The 11,068-nt window shown below is 43.2% G+C and overlaps 3 protein-coding genes across 4 annotated transcripts; 2 read left to right on the plus strand and 1 right to left on the minus strand.

The window, feature by feature from the left end:
* The first annotated feature begins 426 nt into the window (after nt 1–426).
* On the plus strand, nt 427–1,229 carry LOC133903536 (cortical cell-delineating protein-like). Its single transcript, XM_062344951.1, has one exon. It carries the CDS (start codon nt 539–541, stop codon nt 944–946), a length of 408 nt encoding a protein of 135 aa, XP_062200935.1. The 5' UTR covers nt 427–538; the 3' UTR covers nt 947–1,229.
* Nucleotides 1,230–6,901: 5,672 nt separating this feature from the next.
* On the plus strand, nt 6,902–7,393 carry LOC133904006 (putative lipid-binding protein AIR1). Its single transcript, XM_062345496.1, has one exon. The coding sequence runs from the start codon at nt 6,902–6,904 to the stop codon at nt 7,391–7,393; it is 492 nt and encodes a 163-aa protein (XP_062201480.1).
* An 842-nt stretch (nt 7,394–8,235) lies between these two features.
* LOC133902957 (NADH dehydrogenase [ubiquinone] 1 beta subcomplex subunit 8, mitochondrial-like) lies at nt 8,236–9,883 on the minus strand. 2 transcript variants are annotated; one of them, XM_062344287.1, is made up of 4 exons: nt 9,617–9,883; nt 9,419–9,505; nt 9,182–9,277; nt 8,236–8,537 (listed from the first exon to the last, which is right to left on the minus strand). In XM_062344287.1, the coding sequence occupies exons 1-4, from the start codon at nt 9,881–9,883 to the stop codon at nt 8,481–8,483; spliced, it is 507 nt and encodes a 168-aa protein (XP_062200271.1). In that variant the 3' UTR covers nt 8,236–8,480. The 2 variants fall into 2 exon arrangements, 1 of the variants encoding a protein (XP_062200271.1); XR_009907172.1 differs by having other exon boundaries at nt 8,492–8,537; nt 9,182–9,271; nt 9,419–9,745.
* Between the last annotated feature and the right edge of the window lie 1,185 nt (nt 9,884–11,068).

Below are 11,068 nucleotides of genomic sequence, written 5' to 3' on the forward strand. Positions count from 1 at the left end.
GAAAATATCTGCCGGGTGCACCTGTGTTCTTCTCCCAGAACGAAAGGAACTAATATACAGTAGCAAATTAGAGTGTGTGAATGAACATCTAATAATCGTACGTATATATGATGCACATTGTAGCTACAGACGCAAGCAAAATGAGTGATTCCAGTAGTAACCTATCCAGATGATAGATAGAGTCCTGACCCATCCATCACTGATTCACTGGATAGCTAGGTTACGTGAATTTAGCACGATTGGTCAACTTGCTTCTGTATTTCCACATGCCAAAATGTTGTCCTATCTCTCCTTCACAACTGGCGCATCTCCAGATCGAGGACAACCAAGCAACGATGGAATCACACATGTATTGCTGCATTCATCCATGCACGACGCCAAGCGCAAGCATCTCCCTCAACTCGATCGATGAACTATAAATAGCACACCCAAACACACCGAGAAAACCATCCCAAACTAAGCTAGCACCACCACAGTCCACAGAGCAATAGCTCACTTCTCTTTGCTCACGAGATCACACTATAGTAATCAATCACCAATGGCTCCCAAGCTTGCTCTCTTCCTGGCCCTCAGCATCGTCCTCTTTGCCGCCGCGGTGCACGGCTGCGCACCATACTGCCCCGGTCCGGTCGTGCCGACGCCGCCTGTCGTGCCGACGCCGCCTGTCGTGCCGACGCCGTCCCGTAGCCACGGGCGGTGCCCGATCGACGCGCTCAAGCTCAAGGTGTGCGCCAACGTGCTGGGCGCCGTCAAGGTCGGCCTGCCGCAGTACGAGGAGTGCTGCCCGCTGCTGGAGGGTCTCGTCGACCTCGACGCCGCCGTCTGCCTCTGCACCGCCATCAAGGCCAACGTGCTCGGCGTCCGCCTCAACCTCCCCATCAACCTCAGCCTCGTCCTCAACAAGTGTGGCAAGTTTTGCCCATCCGACTTCACTTGCCCCAACTAAGCTGAGGGAGAATGTACGCTTGTACTCAGCCTCGCACTTCCAAGTTTCATTGCTTGCACCGGCGGCTTGTCTGCAGGGCGCGCAGTCGCACGATCGAATAAGTTTGTCGCTATAAATTCTTTCATCTTAGACCATTGTCGAGGTCATTTATGCTGTTATGGAGTTGTACCTTTTCTTTTGTTTGCGAGGAATTATGGAGTTGTGTACATGTATTACCTTTTTGTAATTGTTCATTCGTTCTAAGCCGTAAAAGCAACGTATTGTCAGTAAGAATGTTCATTCTAAACCGTATGTGCTGACGTGATCTTGTCTGCGTGCATTGGCAGTTTTGAGCTCAAATGCCAAGTATTGTGTATATTTTGCAAAAACATTATTGGGTGTACACACTACGTGAAAAATGAACAAAAGAGACACACATAAGTGATAGGCCATTACACGACCCGTTACTTATGTCGCCTCAGGTCAGGATCAGGTATTTAACCATCACAGATAACAGATAATAGGTAACAGGTCGTAATATTACCCATCACCTATAACATGAGTGGCGAGTAATAACTAAACTTGTCACTTATGACTTGTTTATAAGTGACGAATCTTTCTGCACCAGTCATAAGTGATGAGTCATATTACAAACCGTCACTTATTACTTGGCTGAAGTCATAAGCCTACACGACGAGTTCCACTATAGAATCCCTAGGTTATGAGGTCTTATATATGTAATATGAGTTGATCGGAACTTTATAACATTTGTGATTCTGTAATGAATTGATTGGAACTTTGTAACCTTTACGATTATGTGATGAAGCGAGTTCTTATATGTGTGTTTGTCAATATAGATTTAGGTGTGTTGCTGTTGTTTGCAGGGAGAAGACGACTGCTAAATCCTGACTACGCTCTAGGATATAGCTTGAAAACAGGATATTCCTATAGTGTAACATACACATAAGTGACGAATAACCTGGTTACCTATCACTTATATTAAATATAAATGACGGGTAACTATCTTATCCGTCACATATATATTCCTTCCAGCACATAGGTGACAGACATAAGTGACGGGTAAAGACGTTACCTGTCACTTATGTCTGTCATCTCAACACATAGGAGACACTCATAGGTGACGGGTAACAGTATGACCCGTCACCGATGACATCAATCACCAATGACTAGTCATCAGCGACACACTCGGGGTGATGGGTGCAGGACTCGTCACCTATGAGCTTTTTTCACGTAGTGACATCTGTATACCCATATCATAAGATGTTGTACGGATTTTCTAAGATGTAGCACAAAATGAAAGTCAAGATAAACTGATTTGGTAGAAATAATATTTTTTTTATAGATTTTAACGAGGACTCAAATCTTTTTTACAGATTCAAGAACACATCATACATATTTCTTACAGGATTAAGAACACGTTTCATAGAGATTCGAGAACACTTATCATACAATTTTTTTGAAAGGGCTAAACATTTTTGTAGGGAAAAATTACATATATAAGAACACATATTATACATATTTCTTGTAAGGACTAAAAAGTTTTTGAGGCAAAATAAATAAATATTCAAGAATACATATCATATAGATTCAAGAACACAAATCATAAGATTTTTTAACATATACAAGAATACATATCCCACATGTTGGCTTAATCCTGTTTTTTTCGTTTACAAACCTTTATGCAGTACACTCCACAAAAGGGTTGAGCGTTGGCTTCGTGGACAGCGATGGGGATGAGGATGACGGAATTCCGGGGATGGCGACGGGGACAAGGATGGTGGGGCTCTTGGGACGGTGACGGGGACGAGGACGGTGGTGCTCTGGTGATGGGGACGACGATGAGGATGGCAGGGCTCCGAGAACGACAGCGGGGACAAGGACAACGGCGTTGGGGAGATAGCGGGGCTCCGAGGACTGCGGCGTCAGGGAGGTAGTGGAATTGGCAGGCGCGCAAGGGATGAAGAGGCTGCGGCTATGTCTTGATATATATAGGGATAGAGTATCAGTGCCAATTGTGGTCTACAACCGGTACTGATACTAGCATCAGTGCTGGTTGTATAATCTAGCTGGCACTGATGCATGGACTATCAATGCCAATTGTAAAATCAAGTTGGCACTAAGATGGCGTCGGGGAGGTAGTGAACGTCGGATGATCCAACATGCACAGACTCCAAACGTCGGACCATCCGGTGTGTGTCATCCATAACCACTGTAAACCACAAGGCATTCGTTGTGTAGAAAATTTTAGACGCCAGACCATTCGGTGTGTGTCGTCACCTCAGAGCGTCCGGTCTGCACGCCGGACCATCTGACGTGTAGAGTATCAGTGCCGACTATGGTTTATAACCGGCACTGATACCAATATCAGTGTCAGTTTACAACTAAACCGACACTGATGCTACGGCTATTAGTGCCGGTTTTTCCTATAACCGACACTAATATTGTTTTCCTTTTTTGGCAAAAAAAATTCTTGTATATCTAGGTCTATAATTTATTATATATTAGGTAATTTATTTTATATTAGGTTTATAATTTGTGTAGTACATCTTCATTACATGTAATTAAAGCATAACAAAATATTTTTACTTAATAGAAATTAAGGTATATTTTTAGTAGATACGAATAAGATCTATAACTATAATACTATAGTTGTATTTGTACTAATTAAAGCATAAATGATATTTGTAATTTTTTTACTTCATACAAAATCTTAGCGGGGGTATTTTCTCTTTACTCTTCTCCCCTACATCATCGCTATCAATATCATCAATGTTACACTTGTACCGTGATGTACCACAAACACAACACGCTTTCAATTCTGTATCCCCGTTGTAATACAGCATGTAGTCGTATCGACATGTATGTATTTTCTCTACTTTCAACTCTACTGGGCAAACAATCCGCTTAGCGTAGTACATGTTTTTAGGCAACTCGTTGCCCTCTAGAAACAAATCTCTCAAGAATCGTAACGACTTATTGAAGCCCTTATCAGACCAACTATTGCTAGACTTCATTTGCAGTAATATTAGCAAAACATGCAGCTTATTGTGCTCTTTCTTACAGTCCAAGAACATCGGTACTTTATAGTCCTCTATCATGCGTTGAAACTTTTTATGTTGTCTATCACTGGTGAAGTCTCCCTCCGCATTGCGCAATATTTCATCTAGGTTATCATCGTCGTTACCAACAAAAGTATCTTCAAATGTCAACATATCAATGTCTTTGTCAGCCGCTATATCATTGCCTCCTTATTCCTTGACTGTACGCTACTCTTCATACACGATCTCCTCATATTCACTATGCTCGGTCCAGCGGATATAGCCAGGCTTAAAACCCATGTGAAATAAGTGTGCATAGACCTGCTCTATGTCTGAGAACTATTTCTCATTCTTGCAATCAACACACGGATATCATATATAGTGATCATCATGCTTTTTTGTTTCCTATACGCCACAACAGCCCTCAAAAAAGCATTCATGCCCAGAAAGAACTCTGGCCCATGACGGCCAGCCTTGTACATCCATGTCTGATCCATCTATATTTTTTTATTTTCATTATGTTTTAGCAATCATTAAAAAACCATTGAACTAATAACCATGCAATATTTTAAAATGCACATCTAATTTATTAAATTACCTCGCATCTTGATTGCTCCATGTTAGATAGCCTATCACCTTTTGGCATTTGGTCCAAGTTGGAGGACCCACCTTCTAAATATTATCACGTCCGCTTACGACTAGCTGTTGGTTGTGACATCCCTACAACACAATATTAATATTCAATATGTTAATCTATTTAGAGGTGATTTTAATCTTTTTTACTAATTCACTACTAAAAAATTAGAGCTATGTTTTAATCTATTTAGAGGTGATTTTAACATTTTTTTTTCTTAAATCACTACTAGAAAATTAGAGATCTATGCCACCTTGGCATAGTCGCATAATCTAGAACAATCGAGTAAAAAAATTAGCTACAAATGAAAAGTCGTAGATCATCTCTATGTGCCCTATAATGAGAAAAATGTAATTCTTACTCAATTAGAGCTCCATGTCCTCCCAAAATTCATCACATGAAGCAATCACATACTTTCAAATCTAGAGCAATTTAACAAGTAATCTAAGTAAAAGTGAAATATAGATTATCTTACTAACCTTAAAGCATCTTAGTCACGTAGATTCCTCCAAATTTTGAAATCTTCAAGTGCCTTGTTTCAAGAGCCGGCTCAATCGATGATTGAGTGTGAAAATATATGAACCGACACCGATACTTCATCAGTAGTGTTTCTATTCTAGCCGTACTGATGTCCTGGCTCGGATGACTGTTTCTGTTGTAGTGTGAGCTAGCCGTCACATATATGTATTTTTCTGTCAGAAAGAGAACCATTAACAAGCAATGGTTATACTAAGTAGTGTGATCAGTTTTGATGCTACCTCAAAAATATAATTCTTTATGCAAGTAGTGGTTAATTTTTTATGCTACCTGAAAATTGTGAACGATCGATCTGTACAATCTTATCATACACACTAGCTACTTAAGCAAAATGATTCCAGCTATATCATTATTTTTTTCTGCATTAGCCTAGCTATATATCTGTACGTAGATTATTAGAGTCGAGACCATCACTGTTTTGGACATGATTAGCCAACTTAATTGCTTCTGTATTCCCTCATGGCTCATGCCAAAATGTTGACGTATCTCTCCTAACAACTTGCGTATCAAGGACAGCCAAACAACGAGCGTTACACAGTATATCTTCAGGTTCAGGTCCAGGTCCAGGTCCAGGTCCAGGTTGCCGGCGCTCGACAAGCAGAAGCGCGAGCAGAGAACGTTTAGGCAGGCAGGCCGGCCGGCGAGGCGGCGTGAAAATGTTTAACGCATATCAAATTCGCACTGGCAAACAAACCATCGCCTTAACTCTTAACTATGGACCTTAACATATATATCAAATTCAGCGATCAGTGCGTACTGTAGGCATGATGTGTTCACCAACCTTCAAGCAGACTGTATCTGATTGATTAAGCCGCAGTTTAATCATGCGTGAGATGCTATGGCTGTTCATTGTTACCCACAACCACAGTAGAACTTCCAACGGATTTGAGTTTATGGGCTTTATGATCAATGTATCTCATGGGCCTTATAAATCACAGATGGTCTGCAGAAGCTATGCAGGATCCAAGACGCAAATACAGATCTTTATTTTTTTCCCCTTGAAGATTAAAATGGAAATACAGAAGTATAGAGAAGCTTAAACAAACGTGAACTACCGTATATACTGGCTAGCGTGTGCTACGCTGCTAGTATACGCGTATATACCTGCATGTATATATGCATCTCCATCTACTTGTTGCCGTAAAACTGCGAAAAAGTTCAAACAGAGAGATCCAAATACCCTTCTGTTGCATTTGCATTACTAGACCACCGACAAGAAGAACACGCGTGCACTGATGCTACAGTAAAGAACCATCACATTACATCCTACACCACCGCGTTAAAGCTACAGGAGTGCCCGCACCGATCGTCAGGACAAGCAGCGTGCACCGATGGAGCAGCTGCCCCAACTGTCCGTGATGAAATTGCTGGTCCGCCATTGCAACCGCATGCCCTAGTTCGGCCAGTGTCTCCTTCAATCCCCTCTCGCTAGCTCGATCGATCGATCAGTGCGCGCCCACTAGTTCATCACTGACATCATGCAACTAGCTAGTTGTCAGTCAGTTACATCAATCACACTAGCTCATTCACTCGAGCTAAAAAGATATGCTGCTTGTCGCACCATCGAATTCCATCGAGAAATTCCAGGTAACTACGTGCCCCCCACCCCTATAAATACCACCGCACGGCAGCCGGCTAGAACGCATGCACTTGTACGCTAGCTACACGCTCTCCAAATCTCCCGACCTGCAACACACGCAATTATTCACACGTACACACATAGCTCATCTCCTGAGCGGCTCAGCCATGGCAACGGCACGCAAAACAGGTAGTAGCACGGCCATGCTCGCCGCCGTTCTGACGCTAAACCTCCTCCTCCTCCACGCAACGACCCTCTCGGAGTCATGCAGTTCGTGCCCCAAGTCGCCGCTCGTGCCGGCTCCATGCTCCCCGACGAAGCCGCCGAGCCCCACGTCTCCGCCGCCGAGCGGGGGCAAGTGCCCGGTGAACGCGCTGAAGCTGGGGGCGTGCGCGAGCGTGCTGGGAGGGCTGGTGAGCCTGGAGCTGGGGCAGCAGGGCTCGCCCACGTCGTCGTCGTCGTCCAACTCCAAGAAGCAGCCGTGCTGCGAGCTCCTCGGCGGGCTGGCGGACCTAGACGCGGCCGTGTGCCTGTGCACGGCGCTCCGGGCCAACGTGCTGGGCGTCCTCGAGCTGAGCCTCCCTGTCGAGCTCAGCGTCCTCGTCAACTACTGCGGCAACAAGGTCCCGGCTGGCTTCCAGTGCCCCCTAGCTAATTAAGATGCCTACGTCGTAGTGCCCAATCCCATGCATGCATGGGATTTTAGTGCTTCATTGTTTTGTGTCTGTGTGATGGTGCACTACTACGATGGTGGTGCCTGTATGAATATTGTGTACTCCATCCGTTCAAAAATGTAAGGCATCGTTCGATAGTATAAGGTATATTTTGCTTTGAAAAAATCATCTATATGATTATTGTGTCTCGTGTGATCGTGTACTAACTACTATATGTTCCATTATACTGCTTCATTGTTTTGTGTCTAGTGTGATCCTGTACTACTATGATGGTGGTGCCTATATGATTGTTGTGTATTACTTCTATTCAAGAATGTAAGACTTATTTTGTCTTAAAAAAACTCATCTAAAGTAAATAACTTTGACTATTAATTTCTCTCAAAATATGCTATCAATTGCTATAAAATCAACATAATATTAAAAATGCTTTGAAATATATACAAAACAAATTTTACATGCTAAACATGCATATAATTTAACTAATTATTGGTCAAGACTTATAAAGTTTGACTTTTTTAAAACAAAAATGCCTTATATTGTTGAAGTAAATCGTGTTGAGTGTTTGCTAGTTTATAAGCTTGAGATTGTGATGATTAATTAGGCTTCTGAATCGTAATTAAGCTTGTTCGGACTAATTCAGTGCATCCATGCATTGTGAATTGTTTGTGATGGCGACATTATAAATGACATACACAAGCGAAACGTCACGAATGCATTAACCAAAGTCACAACCTGCTTATCAGTGCACGGTGCATCAAGATGCATCCCAGCTTCCACCTATAGAAACGTTGGTGAAACAGACGACGAATGATGCAAGACACCACATATGAGGAAAGAAATTCTGACACCAAATCGTTGACGGTCCACATTGCATTATTCTAGCCATGCTTGACAAGATTAAGCAAATCGCCTGATGGTAGTTTACAACATCGTAATGACAACAGAAGCAACCATGATAAACAACAAGTTTTTTCTTTCTGTTCCTCTGATGATCGAAGCCAAAAACCTCAATTCATCACGGTGCTCGCTTAATTCATTACGGTGCTCCTTGATCAAGCAGGAGAATAGTCGTCTATGGTCTATCACCAAGCTCCACTCTCAAATTGTCGTACGGGTAGACTTTTGGAGTCTGCAAGGAACAACATGATTAGCTTGTTCAGCAAAACATATCAAGACCAGACATCCTTATATAAACCGATTAAAAAAACAATATGATTTAAGTCTGCATTCATAAATCGTAGGGCATTGCCATCCCTCTTTAGACATCGATTACAAAGTGTGAAATAGACATGCCATTGATGATTAAATAATCTATGAAACACTTATTAAACCGACAGTGGAGCTAAAATGCTGCCTGGATTACAGTTCATTTTCAGTGGTTGCTGATTTCCCTACAACCTTGTCAAAGTATGCAACTAACGCGCCAGAGGAAACAAGCTTATATAGTTTAGTTCTCACATTCATTTACTGTAGTCATCAACATGTTGCGTACATATGTATTTAACTCTAATTTGACCAACCCTAAGGCATCATTCTCCGTAAGGATCCAGCATTTGTATCATCTTAAAGCAATATATCATTTTTCCGACAGCGCCTTGGAGTAAAAATATCTTCTAGCAACTTCAGAACAATCCTAAGGCAAGTTTCTAGCATACCATAGTCTAAACACAGCTGCTGTAACAGGAGCGATATCTATAGCAATATCTATAGCACAACAAACACCGGAAGATCGAAATGCGCTTCGAGGAACAGCAGTAGGCAATGAGCACTCACATATGGGACCTTGGATGCCTTGTCGTTCGCAGCGGCAGCCACACGGAGAGCAGCGAAGAACCCTAGCCCTCCGCACAGCCATGCCAACGCCTCGTACTAGCCACCCAAACACAACACCAATCAACCAAAGCACGCGGGATCAAACCGATTTCAGAAGCCCGTGATGCAGCGCGGCGCGATGGATGCGGCGCGCAGGTGCAGTTGGCGGATCGGATCAGGTTCATACAATCACACTACCTTGCCGATGTGCGGGGCGAGGCGGTCGATGCAGGGCTCGGGGAAGGGCGTGCCGTTGTCCCACACCAGCTCGTCGGTCACGGGGAGCTGCGACCCAAAACAAATTCCCCAAATCGAATCGACTAGAGACGGAGATTCACCGCGTGGGGAGGAGCCTTAGCTTGGGTCGGATTTGGATCCGGGATGCGGGGGCCTTACGGGCTTGTCGGGGACGATGTGGCGGCCGACGGGGAGGCCCATGCCGGCGCTGTTACGGAGTGCGGAGGCCGCGGCGCGTACGGTGGCGCTTCCGCCGCCACCCAGGATGCGGGACCCCGCCGTGTGTCGTGTGATGCGGTTGCGCGGCTCGTCGGCAGCGGCGGAGACAGAAGGAAGTTGAGTGGGCTTTGTTTGGGCCTCGTATTCTGGGGCTAGTGAGAAAACTAGAAGCCCATTTCTATCTGAGCCTTGGGCTTGACTGGCCATGCTTCACTCGGCTCTCTGCATTGTGAGAAAAAGAGCGTTGCTATTACTCAGATACTTATTTTTTTTAATAATTTTTTCAGCAATGTCTGTGAGATATTGGATGGGCAACCTTCCGCCACGGCTCCTGTGTTTGCTTCAGACCACCTCTACCCATCTCCCCTTCGAATTCACCGGCCACTGCACTAACCTGCCTCTACCAAGCTATCTCCGTTCGCCCTCACTCTGGTATTGCCCATCAGCCATACTCCCCCGTCTCACCGCTCCGTCTCATGCTAGACTCCTTTTGGGTTGATCTACCTCCTATGACCTCCCTCTAAACTCACCGATGGAGAATCCTATCACAAATCGAATCCCCTCCTCTAACCCTGCCAGCGGCGGCCTTTCTTCGTCGTCTGAGACGTCGATCCTGTTTTCAAACAATTGAAATTTATTTGGCATGTGAAAAAAATAGTGTTCATGGCAAAACCTCACAAGTCTATCAAAAAAATTCCTCTAAACAAACCCATAAAAAAATGCTTCTCTGAACCATTGCTTACTCTACCACCATCGTCATGCAAATTTTCAATTAGCATCTTCTAATCGAGCTAAACTGGACTAGTCATAAGCATAATTAAGCAGGCAAGCTGCATATTTTCAAGACGCTTGCAGTTGTTTATAGATGCGCCTCCCTTGCACTTGGCGCGAACCGTCACCGAAGCAGGTGACGGATTAAACACAGCACCGACATCTGATGCAGATGTTTCCACGAGCATCCGCATCGAAATGATTTTGCCCCTGCGTGCCATCTGCGAAAATCAGACCGGCAAATTATCCTTTCTCCTGGCCAGGGTCGCCTCCTGTTGTATAGTTGCTTCATCATATCTAATCAGTTATACCCACTCATCCCTCTGATCATAAATACATTTATACCCTCTCATCCCTCTGATTATAAATACAGGTTATTTTGATAAGACATAGCTTCTGATTTATTATTTTGATCAATATTTTTTAAACATATATTTATAAAATTTATTAAATTTGTGATATTATAGAATATTTTTTTAAGATAAATCTAAATATATGATTTTAAAGCTTTTAAACTAAATATTTAAAAAGCTATTGTTAGTTAAAATTTTAAAAGATTTATAGAATATTTTACTAAACGATATGTATTTATGATTGGAAGGAGTAATAATTAGTTTATGA

The sequence above is a fragment of the Phragmites australis genome, chromosome 21 (genome assembly GCF_958298935.1).
Source record: "Phragmites australis chromosome 21, lpPhrAust1.1, whole genome shotgun sequence".
Classification (NCBI taxonomy): domain Eukaryota; kingdom Viridiplantae; phylum Streptophyta; class Magnoliopsida; order Poales; family Poaceae; genus Phragmites; species Phragmites australis.